Source organism: Rhinichthys klamathensis, unplaced genomic scaffold (assembly GCF_029890125.1).
Source record: "Rhinichthys klamathensis goyatoka isolate OS25496 unplaced genomic scaffold, OSU_Roscu_1.1 h1tg000657l_1, whole genome shotgun sequence".
Taxonomy (NCBI): Eukaryota; Metazoa; Chordata; class Actinopteri; order Cypriniformes; family Leuciscidae; genus Rhinichthys; species Rhinichthys klamathensis.
The window spans coordinates 758,266-769,820 of NW_026607100.1; the positions used below are offsets into that span (position 1 = coordinate 758,266).

The 11,555-nt window shown below is 37.2% G+C and overlaps 1 protein-coding gene across 1 annotated transcript; it reads left to right on the forward strand.

Moving 5' to 3' along the window:
• Nucleotides 1–1,378: 1,378 nt before the first annotated feature.
• Nucleotides 1,379–11,316, forward strand: LOC130076515 (F-box only protein 44-like). Its single transcript, XM_056241626.1, has 7 exons — nt 1,379–1,407; nt 4,112–4,143; nt 4,235–4,291; nt 6,380–6,437; nt 9,393–9,488; nt 10,942–11,077; nt 11,170–11,316. Exons 1-7 carry the CDS (start codon nt 1,379–1,381, stop codon nt 11,314–11,316), a joined length of 555 nt encoding a protein of 184 aa, XP_056097601.1.
• Nucleotides 11,317–11,555: the final 239 nt, after the last annotated feature.

Consider the following 11,555-nt stretch of genomic DNA (forward strand, 5'->3'; position numbering starts at 1 on the left):
GTTTTTTCCTTAGGTGTTCCTCTTGTTCTTCTAATGCATGTTTGTCTTTTAGTAGTCTTTGTCTTGCAATGAGAGCAGCCATGTCTGCCTCGGCTTTAATGCGTGCTGATGATGTTGTTGACACACTGGACCTTGATCCAGCCGAGCTCTGCCTACCATTAGAACATTTGCTTCCTGTGTTTGACACACTATCACTTGGTTTGACTTCATCTTGTGTGACGGAAGCTTGAACATTTTGCCCAGAGTGATTTGAAACATTGGGCTCATTATCATCATGAGGTTCAACCAACTTGTGCTGTGATTCCTTTTGTGATACACATATGGGAGCATCACTTGTGACAACGTGAACATTAGTACTGCTTGTTGGTCTCCCCAGTTCAGAAAGCCATCCTTTTACATCCTCCATAAATCCATTGTGGCATTTTAGTACATTCACAAACCATTCATTTTGCTTTTCCTGCTCCTCTTCAGGAAGTATGGGAATCACAGACTCATGTAACGCAGTAGTTTCATCCACCATTTGACTCATTTTCTCAAGATGAGATCGCACTTGTGGGGCATTGTCATCCTTTTGCATGAGATCCTTTATTGTCTGTATTAGACCTTTAATTTTATGAACATTTTTTCTACGTTCCTTTTGCAGTGTTTCAATTTTATTCACCAAGGCCTTGGAAGTGAGTTTGATTTCTCTCCTTTGTTCATCCATCTCTGAACCATTGACATTTAAATTCAATTTTGATCCACTTGTTGCCATTTCCCTATGTACCACAAATCATCCAAGAATCCACGCCGTTCAATCAATCAATCCTTTCATCAATCAATCCACCGCTGCATCATAAACCACGTCCAAAGACCAACAATAAACTACACCGGCAAGCAACAATACGTCCCCTATGGACAAGCGGCAGTAACCTATTCACACTGTGTTCAAACAAACAACTTACACAGCACAAATTGTCAAATTACTACATACCGCTTCAGTTGCTGCGTTGATTGTGGCCGGGTCTTTATCCTCCGAGTGGTAACGTTAATGAATGAACCGCGTCCAATACAGCGGTGCTCCAAACATTTACGTGTTTCCTCTGATATCCAAAGCGTTCCGTTGTGATCCGCGAAATCCGTGTGAACGGCTCGTTTCCGTAGAACAACACTCTGGTTTAAAAACGTTTCTGTTGGCTAAATGTAGCGGCTATAGACAACGCAAAACAAAAACTTGCAGCCGCGAGGGGCTAAACACTGAGAGATGGAAAACACTGTGACGCGCAGCAACTCAGTTCCACTCGACGATCTCATTTCAATCCTTTATTCCACTTCGACACATAAAAGTACAACAGGCACTGCAGTTACCAAGTCATAAGAATTCCGTGGAAGTGCGCGAATGCGAGTGCGGATGCGGATGCGGGTGCGGTCAACAGAAAGTGTTCGCTCCCAGGCTCACCCCCTCTCTCTGTCAAAGCCATAAAACCCAGGTGATCCAGTGAAGCAAACATATAGACACTATCACTTCCGCCCAAACTCCAGTGGACACGCCCACCACCTACAATACGAGTGCTGTGAATATTATGAAATGAGACCATAAACATAGAACACATGGGAGACTTACGCTGCCTCCTACAGAACAGTTAAGATTAAAATTTGGACACATGCTGCTGTCCCTAGAATCTTCGGTTTCTGGTTGCACCCCCCCCCCCCCACCTCCACAATGGTAGCATAGGTGCACAGGAACAATCCTTCCTAAAACGCATTAAACTTTAGTTTACAAAGACGTGAGGGCTTTAAGTGTAAAATACCGAACTTGTCCTTTAAGGAGAGTTTGCAATGAGAAGAGGAACTACGAACTGCATTTACACACACACACATGGAAGAGCAAGGTTTGGTTTTGAGAATGGTGGGGACATCCCCAGAAGCTGAGGAATCAGAAAATGAATAGGATTAATAGGATAATATTACGTTTTTAGTCTATATCTACCTTAACAATACGTTAATGAATTCTGTAATTTTACAGGTAACTATTAAAGACAAGAAGGCAGTTTAACAGAGACTTAACTTTACTCCGTTCATAGTGCAATGCAATAGTGAAATACGGTCTTGTTCCTTGTTTTTTGAAGAAGCCAAACACATGTCTGCATCTTCTCTTTATTTACTCTCCCACTGTCACAGTGTCTGGTTGTGTTTCCCTGGGTTATCACTAGAGGTCCTCGTTCTCACGGTGTCATTCACATTAGACTACAATTCCTAGCATTCTGTTCTGTCACTTATCTGATTATTGCACTCAGCTGTTTCCCATCACTTTGTTAGTTCTGTGTGTATATATTCCCTGTCTGTGTTAGTGTTTGTTACGGAGTCCTTGTTTAATGTCCGCACACTTCTGTTCCTGTTTGCTGCCTGTTTTTGTCATGTTTTTTGGATTGCCTTATTGGATTTTGACCCCTGCCTGGATGACTACGAGTTTGGATTGCCCTTTAATTAAAAACTACTGCTCTTGGATTTTCTGCCTCCTGTGTGTGTTCCGTGACACCCACAAGTTCTTTATTTATGCTTTTTCTGGTTCCTCAGTGTTTCTGTCTCAGATTAAACAACAGACACAATGGACACACAGTTATAAATCCTATTTCTAAGGTCCATTAATTAAAGTTTTCCATTAACAACCAGAAGTTAGAAATCTACATGCATCTTATACACATCTATAAAAAAGTAATAAGGTCGCTTTAATATTTATATTGTAAACTGATAAACCGATTTAAGATAAGTACATGTGTGATTAATTTGATCACAAACCTGTTTCTAAATGATTGATGTAGAAAATCCTGCTGTGACCTGATTGGCTGATTGACTCCTGATAAGATCACATGTGATGATCAGATGATCACGGTCGTTACGGTATCGCTGTTAAACACAGATGTTAACAATCTGTTACAGTAATTTCTATTATCACCTTAAAGCTGCTTTGAAACAATCCATAGGCTACTGTTAAAGCGCTTTATAAATGAAGGTAACATGACTTGATGCTGTAAATCCAGTCTTTAATGAAATTATTGTATTGTGTCCTTTATAAGGTTCACTCTACTATCTGCTACTGCCTGATATAAAATGAAATATTAACAGCTTATGTGATTTACAAGGTTTATGTTATAATCAATCAATGCTTGTCTTGGCTTTAATCTGTATAAAGACAAAAATAAAGATTCAGAGTTAAAAACACATCATCTGTTTAAGTGTGCTTGAGTTACAGAGAGAATGTGTTTTTGCGTGTTTTAGTCTAACATTTTGTGTGTAGTTTTGTGTGTAGTCTAAATATCCAGATACAATCCAGAAACGAAACCAGCTGTAAAGAGAAGAACAGTGTTCACACAAGGGTAGCTACGTTACTGCATGTTTGTGTGCAACTATTATACAGATGCAGGGGCGTAGAATTTAGTAGGGACGCTAGGGACGTGTCCCTACCAATATCCAGTGACACTGATATATCCCTAGCAATAATCGATCAAAACTTAAAATATATTTATATATTGATGTCCCCGTCCCCACCAATTTCAAAATCAAACCTACGCCACTGTACAGATGAATATAACTATATGAACGATAACTAAAAATAACTTATAGTTGATGATAATGTTCTGTTTAGACGGTATCGTTTTAAAAAAAACTTCAACTTTGTAACCCGTTTCAAAGTTTGCATTCTCAGGCCACCAAACCGCTGTTGTCGTGTAAATGAACGACCAGAACGCATTCAAAGTTTTCAGTTGAAAATAGCGTTGTGTAAACGGGCCCTACATTTATACAGTGAGTGACTGAAGTTTACTCGCACAGCGACTATACTAGCCTCTGTTACACGTATTTAGATATATAGAGTATATTTATAACCATTATAAAGTGGAAAGTGCACCTTGTAAAAAGAGCTCACCTCTTCAGACTTTACTGAAAAACATATCTGTTCAATTTGTTGATTTCTTTTTTATGCACAAAACAGATCGAGGATATATTTATCATGAAACAAAATATTAAAAGTTAAAATAAATGGGAATGTCAGGTGATAATGAGAGTTTGTGTTTCAGTTGGATTACTGTATTTTTGTCAGAATATGAAATGTAACTTCTGTTTCCACCTGTAGGTCCAACTTGCTGAAAAATCCCAGAGCTGAAGGTGATTCACATAATTAACCTACATTAAGAGTCACTATTTAAATAAATAATTTTTGCTTCAGTTAATGTCTCTTTTCTGGTGATGCTTTTAGACGCACTTGAAGGATGGGACATTGTACAGAATGGGGGTGACGGCTGGGTGCCAGAAAACAATAGGACTATGGCAAGCCGTTTTAGCTTTAATTGTACCCAGCCTTACTCGTCGTAATTACATTTTTACTAGTAATAATTCAATTAGAGAGCTCTACAATTCAATTATTACTAGTAACAATTACAATTAGAGAGCTCTCTAATTCGATTATTACTAGTAACAATTACAATTAGAGAGCTCTCTAATTCAATTATTACTAGTAACAATTACAATTAGAGAGCTCTCTAATTCAATTCTTACTAGTAAGAATTACAATTAGAGAGCTCTCTAATTCAATTCTTACTAGTAACAATTATTATTAGAGAGCTCTCTAATTCAATTCTTACTAGTAAGAATTACAATTACAGAGCTCTCTAATTCAATTCTTACTAGTAACAATTGCAATTAGAGAGCTCTACAAATGAATTTTTACTAGTCATATGTCTCCATTGACTTCCATTCATTTTTAATTAGAGAGCTCTATAATTGAATTGTTACTAGTAAGAATTACAATTAGAGAGCTCTCTAATTCAATTATTACTAGTAAGAATTACAATTAGAGAGCTCTCTAATCCAATTCTTACTAGTAACAATTACAATTAGAGAGCTCTCTAATTCAATTCTTACTAGTAACAATTACAATTAGAGAGCTCTCTAATTCAATTCTTACTAGTAAGAATGCAATTGCAGAGCTCTCTAATTCAATTATTACTAGTAAGAATTACAATTAGAGAGCTCTCTAATCCAATTATTACTAGTAACAATTACAATTAGAGAGCTCTCTAATTCAATTCTTACTAGTAAGAATGCAATTACAGAGCTCTCTAATTGAATTTTTACTAGTAAAAAAACGAATTAAAGATATGTATAATTGGAGAGCTCTGTAATTGAATTAGAGAGCTCTGCAATTGCATTCTTACTAGTAACAACTGAATTAGAGAGCTCTCTAATTATAATTGTTACTAGTAATAATTGGATTAGAGAGCTCTCTAATTGGAATTCTTACTAGTAATAATTCAATTAGAGAGCTCTACAATTGCATTCTTACTAGTAACAATTGAAATAGAGAGCTCTCTAATTGAATTAAAGAGCTCTGCAATTGAGTTGTTACTAGTAAGAATTGAATTAGAGAGCTCTCTAATTGAATTGTTACTAGTAAGAATGCAATTAGAGAGCTCTATAATTCAATTACAGAGCTCTTTAACTGTAATTGTTACTAGTAACAATTCAATTAGAGAGCTCTACAATTAAATTGTTACTGGTAAGAATTGAATTAGAGAGCTCTCTAATTGTAATTGTTACTAGTCATAATTGGATTAGAGAGCTCTCTAATGGAATTGTTACTAGTAACAATTGAATTAGAGAGCTCTCTAATGGTAATTCTTACTAGTAACAATTCAATTGTAGAGCTCTCTAATTGTAATTCTTACTAGTAACAATTCAATTAAAGAGCTCTGTAATTAAAAATGAATGGAAGTCAATGGAGACATATGACTAGTAAAAATTCATTTGTAGAGCTCTCTAATTGGAATTGTTACTAGTAAGAATTGAATTAGAGAGCTCTGCAATTGTAATTGTTACTAGTAATAGCTGAATTAGAGAGCTCTCTAATTGTATTTTCACTAGTAAGAATTGAATTAGAGAGCTCTCTAATTGTAATTGCTACTAGTAAGAATTGAATTGTAGAGCTCTCTAATTGAATTAAAGAGCTCTGCAATTGCATTCTTACTAGTAAGAACTGAATTAGAGAGCTCTCTAAATCAGTTTTTACTAGTAATAATTGCATTAAAGAGCTCTCCTAATGTAATTCTTACTAGTAAAAACTGATTTAGAGAGCTCTCTAATTTAATTCTTACTAGTAAGAATGCAATTGCAGAGCTCTTTAATTCAATTAAAGAGCTCTGCAATTACATTCTTACTAGTAAGAATCGAATTAGAGAGCTCTCTAATCGCAATTGTTACTAGTAAGAATTGAATTAGAGAGCTCTCTAATTGTAATTGCTACTAGTACGAATTGAATTGTAAAGTTCTCTAATTAAATTTTTACTAGTAAAAATGAAATTACAACAAGTAAGGCTGGGTACAATTTAAGCTAAAACGGCTTGCCATAATAGGACACCACATCCAGATGACACGGTCACCAAATGTTTTGTAACATCTTACAGGTAGCCTATGTTCAACACATTCTCATCATTTGGCGTCATATAGGTGACGCCATATGACATTTCGTCGAAATCTTACGCACATGGCATCCTTTAGCATCAATATAGCACGCACTGTTATGGGTAGGTTTAGGTCTGGGGTCGGGTTACGGTTATGACGCCTAGGCCTCGTTTACACTGCAGGTCTTGATGCCCAATTCTGATTTTTTGCCTATATCCGATTTTTTGGACCGTCCGTTTACACTTTCTTTAAATTGTGACCCATCTCAGAGTCATGTGTTTACACTTGACTGAAACATCGCGCATGTTTAAAGGGGTCTTCTTGCACAGATGGACGAACGCGCAGCGAGATCTCAGGACTGGTGGGAACATACAATCTCATGAAAGTGAAAGGCTATAGCACGAATTTTATTTCTCGTGCCATTTATAGGCTATGCCAAAAATAGTTTTTGCTTGCGTATGATACGCACTGTAAACGTGCGTATTGAACGCCATAAAGTGCGTATCATGCACGAAAAACTATTTTTGGGGTAAATGGCAAGTGGAAAAACAAAATTGTGCAATATACGCACTTTCATGAGATCGTGGCGGGCTTTAACGAGGCGCAGTGGGTCTGAAATTTTAGGATGAGCAAGCCAACCTTTGATATGTTGTGTCAACGTGTGTCCACATTCCTCTCCTATGACGACACAATGTTTCGTCGGGCCATCCGTCCCTTTGCAGATGCGCGTCTGGGTTTCTCTCGTCATTAAACCGTGGAGACGTAGCCTAATGCCTCAGAAAATCCGATCTGCCTGTTTACATGACAGTCGCATTGGCACATATCTGATTTATATCCGATTTATTTCCACATATGAACGAGGCCTGAAACTACGGAGCCCCTAAAGGGACATGGTGGTGGAATTTTTTTTAGGATGGGAGTTTTTTTTTTTTTTTTTTTATCTTTTGCGTTCCCTCGCAAAACTTTTGCGTTCCCCCGAGAAACTTTGCGTTCCCTCGCAAAACTTTTGCGTTCCCTCGCAAAGATATTTGCGTTCCCACGCAAAATGTTTGCGTTCCCTCGCAAAGTTATTTGCGTTCCCACGCAAAAGTTTTGCGTTCCCTCGCAAAGATATTTGCGTTCCCACGCAAAACTTGTCGGCAGCTCGGACAGACACTTCCTGTTTAATGTCCCGCTGGCAGTGTTTCAGAGCTCCGTACGTTAATGGAGCGTTTCATAGTGTTTGAACTTGGACTCTAATATAAAGAAATGCGGTCAGTGCTTAACTCAAGGTGTTCAGTGAAGTTGGCAATATATTCACATGCTATTCGAACTTCCCGGATCAATATTCTTGAGCTAAACGTTGTTAAAACACAAACGACACCTATTTACAATCACAGTAACCTAGACAACGAGATACAACCCAATTCTCCTCAAAACGAGCTTTATAATATAAATGTCTTTAACCGGCGAGACAAGTCCGAATAAGGGACCGTCTGCAAAGTGCAAATCCCAAAACCCTTCTGCACATTTTATATGATTTAACATATTCAATAGCTTCACTGTGATACAATGTAGGCTACTGTCACCAAATTCAGTTCCAATAACTTTACCCTTTTTAGAAAAAATATTCAGTAACTTCACACTGTTATAGGCTAGTGTAATGCCATCAAATTCAGTAAGCAAATATAATGCAAAAGCTATGGTTGTGACTATTATGTTAGCTGCGTACAGTAGCCTACCAATATAATTTGTGTAAAGAATAGGCCTACTTATTTTTTTATGTGCAATTACTTCCCAAACTAAGTGTTGTATAACCAACATTAGAGCACTGATGTGTGAACTTAATTTGTTGTGTTACAGTGAAGTTATTAAATATTTTTTTTTATATAATATAAAATGTGCAGAAGCAGTGCAGTATGACCAGTGAGTTTACCATTGATGTGTAAACTGAATTGGGTGGTTTGTAACATTGAAGTTAATGACTATTTTTATATTTTTGACTATGAGTTGATGCTGTAGTCGTTTTTGGGGTTATATTGCACTTTCCAGATGGTCCCTTCGGACTCAGCCGCCTGCGTGCTCATAGAGATCCATTTATATATTATAAAGCTCGTTTTGAGGAGAATTGGGTTGTATCTCGTTGTCTAGGTTACTGTGATTGTAAATAGGTGTCGTTTGTGTTTTAACAACGTTTAGCTCAAGAATATTGATCCGGGAAGTTCGAATAGCATGTGAATATATTGCCAACTTCACTGAACACATTCATTGAGTTAAGCACTGACCGCATTTCTTTATATTAGAGTCCAAGTTCAAACACTATGAAACGCTCCATTAACGTACGGAGCTCTGAAACACTGCCAGCGGGACATTAAACAGGAAGTGTCTGTCCGAGCTGCCAACAGGTTTTGCGTGGGAACGCAAATATCTTTGCGAGGGAACGCAAAACTTTTGCGTGGGAACGCAAATAACTTTGCGAGGGAACGCAAACATTTTGCGTGGGAACGCAAATATCTTTGCGAGGGAACGCAAAAGTTTTGCGAGGGAACGCAAAGTTTCTCGGGGGAACGCAAAAGTTTTGCGAGGGAACGCAAAAGATTGAAAAAAAAAACTCCCATCCTAAAAAAATTTCCACCACCACGTCCCTTTAGGGGCTCCGTATTAAACCGATCTCGAAATATCCGAATGCATGCGTTTTTTTTTCTGTTTACACTGTCATAACACATCCGATCTGTGTCGCATACGAGTAAAAAATTGGAATTGGGTCACACATTTCACTGACAGTGTAAACGAGGCCATATTGACGCTAAAGGATGCCATGTGCGTCGGATTTCGACGAAATGTCAAAAGCGTCACATATGTATGACGCCTTGGGATGAGAACGGGCTGGTATGTTTGATATTTTAGATTCTTCAAGAAATGTTAAAATAAGAAACTAAATCAATAATCTATGAATCACCCATAAACTTTGTCCTCAGGTTATGTTTGAAGCGACAGCTCATTGATTTGAAGGAAAAAGGCTTCAGTGATGCTTTCATGGATCTTCTGCAACCTCATATCAAAATAACAGACTGGTGAGCATTCACTGAAACTCCATTTTACAGCATCTTAGGTGGTGTTTTCAAAACTTTATAGGGCTGCATGATATTGGGCGGAAAACGTTTTATTGCGATATTTTGTTTATCTGTGCAGTATGATTCGATTATGGAAAATACAGTAATTTTCAGCAAATTCCTCGAATAGCTGTATGTTATAGAATAGCTGGAAAATACTCGAATAGCTGTATGTTAAAGAATTAATCATAGAACGAACATCAGCATATTTTTTTTTTTTTGCAATTTTTTTTAAAGAGCTGAAAATTTTGATTTTATTCTGATGTTGGGCTGAACAATTTGGGAAAAAATCAAATTGCGATTTTTCGTACAAAAATTGTGATTGAAATTTTAAATCTCATTTTAAATTGCCCAGGTTTGCTCTGCTTGTTTGTAGGGCTGCACAATTTGGCCAAAATTGTGATTATGTTGTATATATGTATATAAACATTTAGGATCTCATATTGTTGCTGCTTAGAAATCCAGGCAGAAACGACCAAAAAGACCTCACTTGGCCACCTGTCACCATTCTGTTCAGTTTAGTTTTGCTTTCATGGACTATTCAGTTTGTTGTCATTTGTCATGTGTCTTTGTTCAGATTCGCGCCACTCATCCTTGGTTACAGTTATTATTAGTTAATCCATGTCAGCTGTGTTCTATTAATAATCCTCGTTTGTGTTGGCTATATAAGTACTGTAAAGTATATAATAATTGCTTTGTTGTACAGTACAACTGTAAAATTACAATACTAATATTTGCGTCTTAATTTCTTTATTTTCAAGTGTTAAATCATCTATTTTTATTGGCTTCTCCTTTGTTGGCAACAAACGCTCTGTAGTCTATCTCAAATTCCCAAATTATTAGCAACCCAAACTCAGAGGTGAAGTTTGTGTGTAGCAGCATTTAGGCCTACTTTTAACCGACGATAAAACACTGTATCATACGCATACGCATAAATCTTCTTCACTCTGAGACAGATACATTTATTTAAATAAACCTGTACAATTTGTGATTTGATAATTGCCAATTCGTAATTTTGTTTTTATTTTGATTAATCGTTCAGCCCTATTTTAATTGATTCATTTTAGTGAATGGCCTGTATCTGCTTCAAATGTGCCTTATGGTGGAGTTGTGCTTGGCTGCATGAGAACCCAGTCATTTGACATTCATATTTAAATTTTTGTTTTCTTATTGGCAGATTAGTTTTTTGTACTTTTATTGTAAGAATATGCGTACACTGTAATTTTATGAAGAAAAAAAAAGGGCAGAAGTTCCGCAGAAGAAAGAAACTCATAGAGGTTTGGAAAGACTTCAGGGAGAGTAAATGATGACACAACTTTCATTTTTATGTGTTTTACTATCACTTTAAGAACACAGTAGCAGTGTTAAATCAGTTCTAACATGAAAGCACATTGATGTGATGTCTTATCTGCAGGTATACCCCACGCGCTGACTGTGGGAGTGAGTATCAGATCTGTGTAGAGCTGCTCGATCAGGGGAAAAACCCCATCAGTACCTTTCAGCCTGAGAGAGTTCGCTTTCATTATGGGAATGGTGAGCCGTGGTGTCAAGTGAGTCGAATAACACATGCAGTGGAATTCTTCTTCTAAAGTCAAACTTAGTCAAGAGTCGTTGTCCCTGTATTTGTTCTGCTTTATTTCAGATGACCCACGTCTTTAAAGATTATGGCCCTGGTGTTCGGTTTATCCGCTTCACTCACGGTGGGAACGATATACAGTTCTGGAAAGGCTGGTATGGAATACGGGTCACTAACAGTAGTGTGGAGATCTGTCCACCTCCAGTGAGGTAGCGTTTTCCAGCATGATCTTTTACATTCCTAGATTTAACAGGCACAAAAGTGATCTTAAAAAAAGTGATGAGGAATTCTAATGATGTAATATGCCTAAAGGAGATTAGACAAGTGTAGCATTACAAAGCTCTCTTGTAAATGTATTTTGTTACGATAAATGTTCAATGTTACACTGTTAAAAGGAAGGATGTTATAAGGAAGGATCTTAGTCAGAGACTATAAGTTCAGCCTTATTCACT

Bases quoted from the DNA above. Each gene is read 5' to 3' on its own strand.
- LOC130076515 (XM_056241626.1), top strand. From the start codon at position 1,379: ATGCGAGTGCGGATGCGGATGCGGGTGCG. The intron at 1,408-4,111 runs GTCAACAGAAAG...TTCCACCTGTAG, and splicing joins CGGATGCGGATGCGGGTGCG to GTCCAACTTGCTGAAAAATC. The intron at 4,292-6,379 runs ACAATAGGACTA...AAACGGCTTGCC, and splicing joins TGACGGCTGGGTGCCAGAAA to ATAATAGGACACCACATCCA.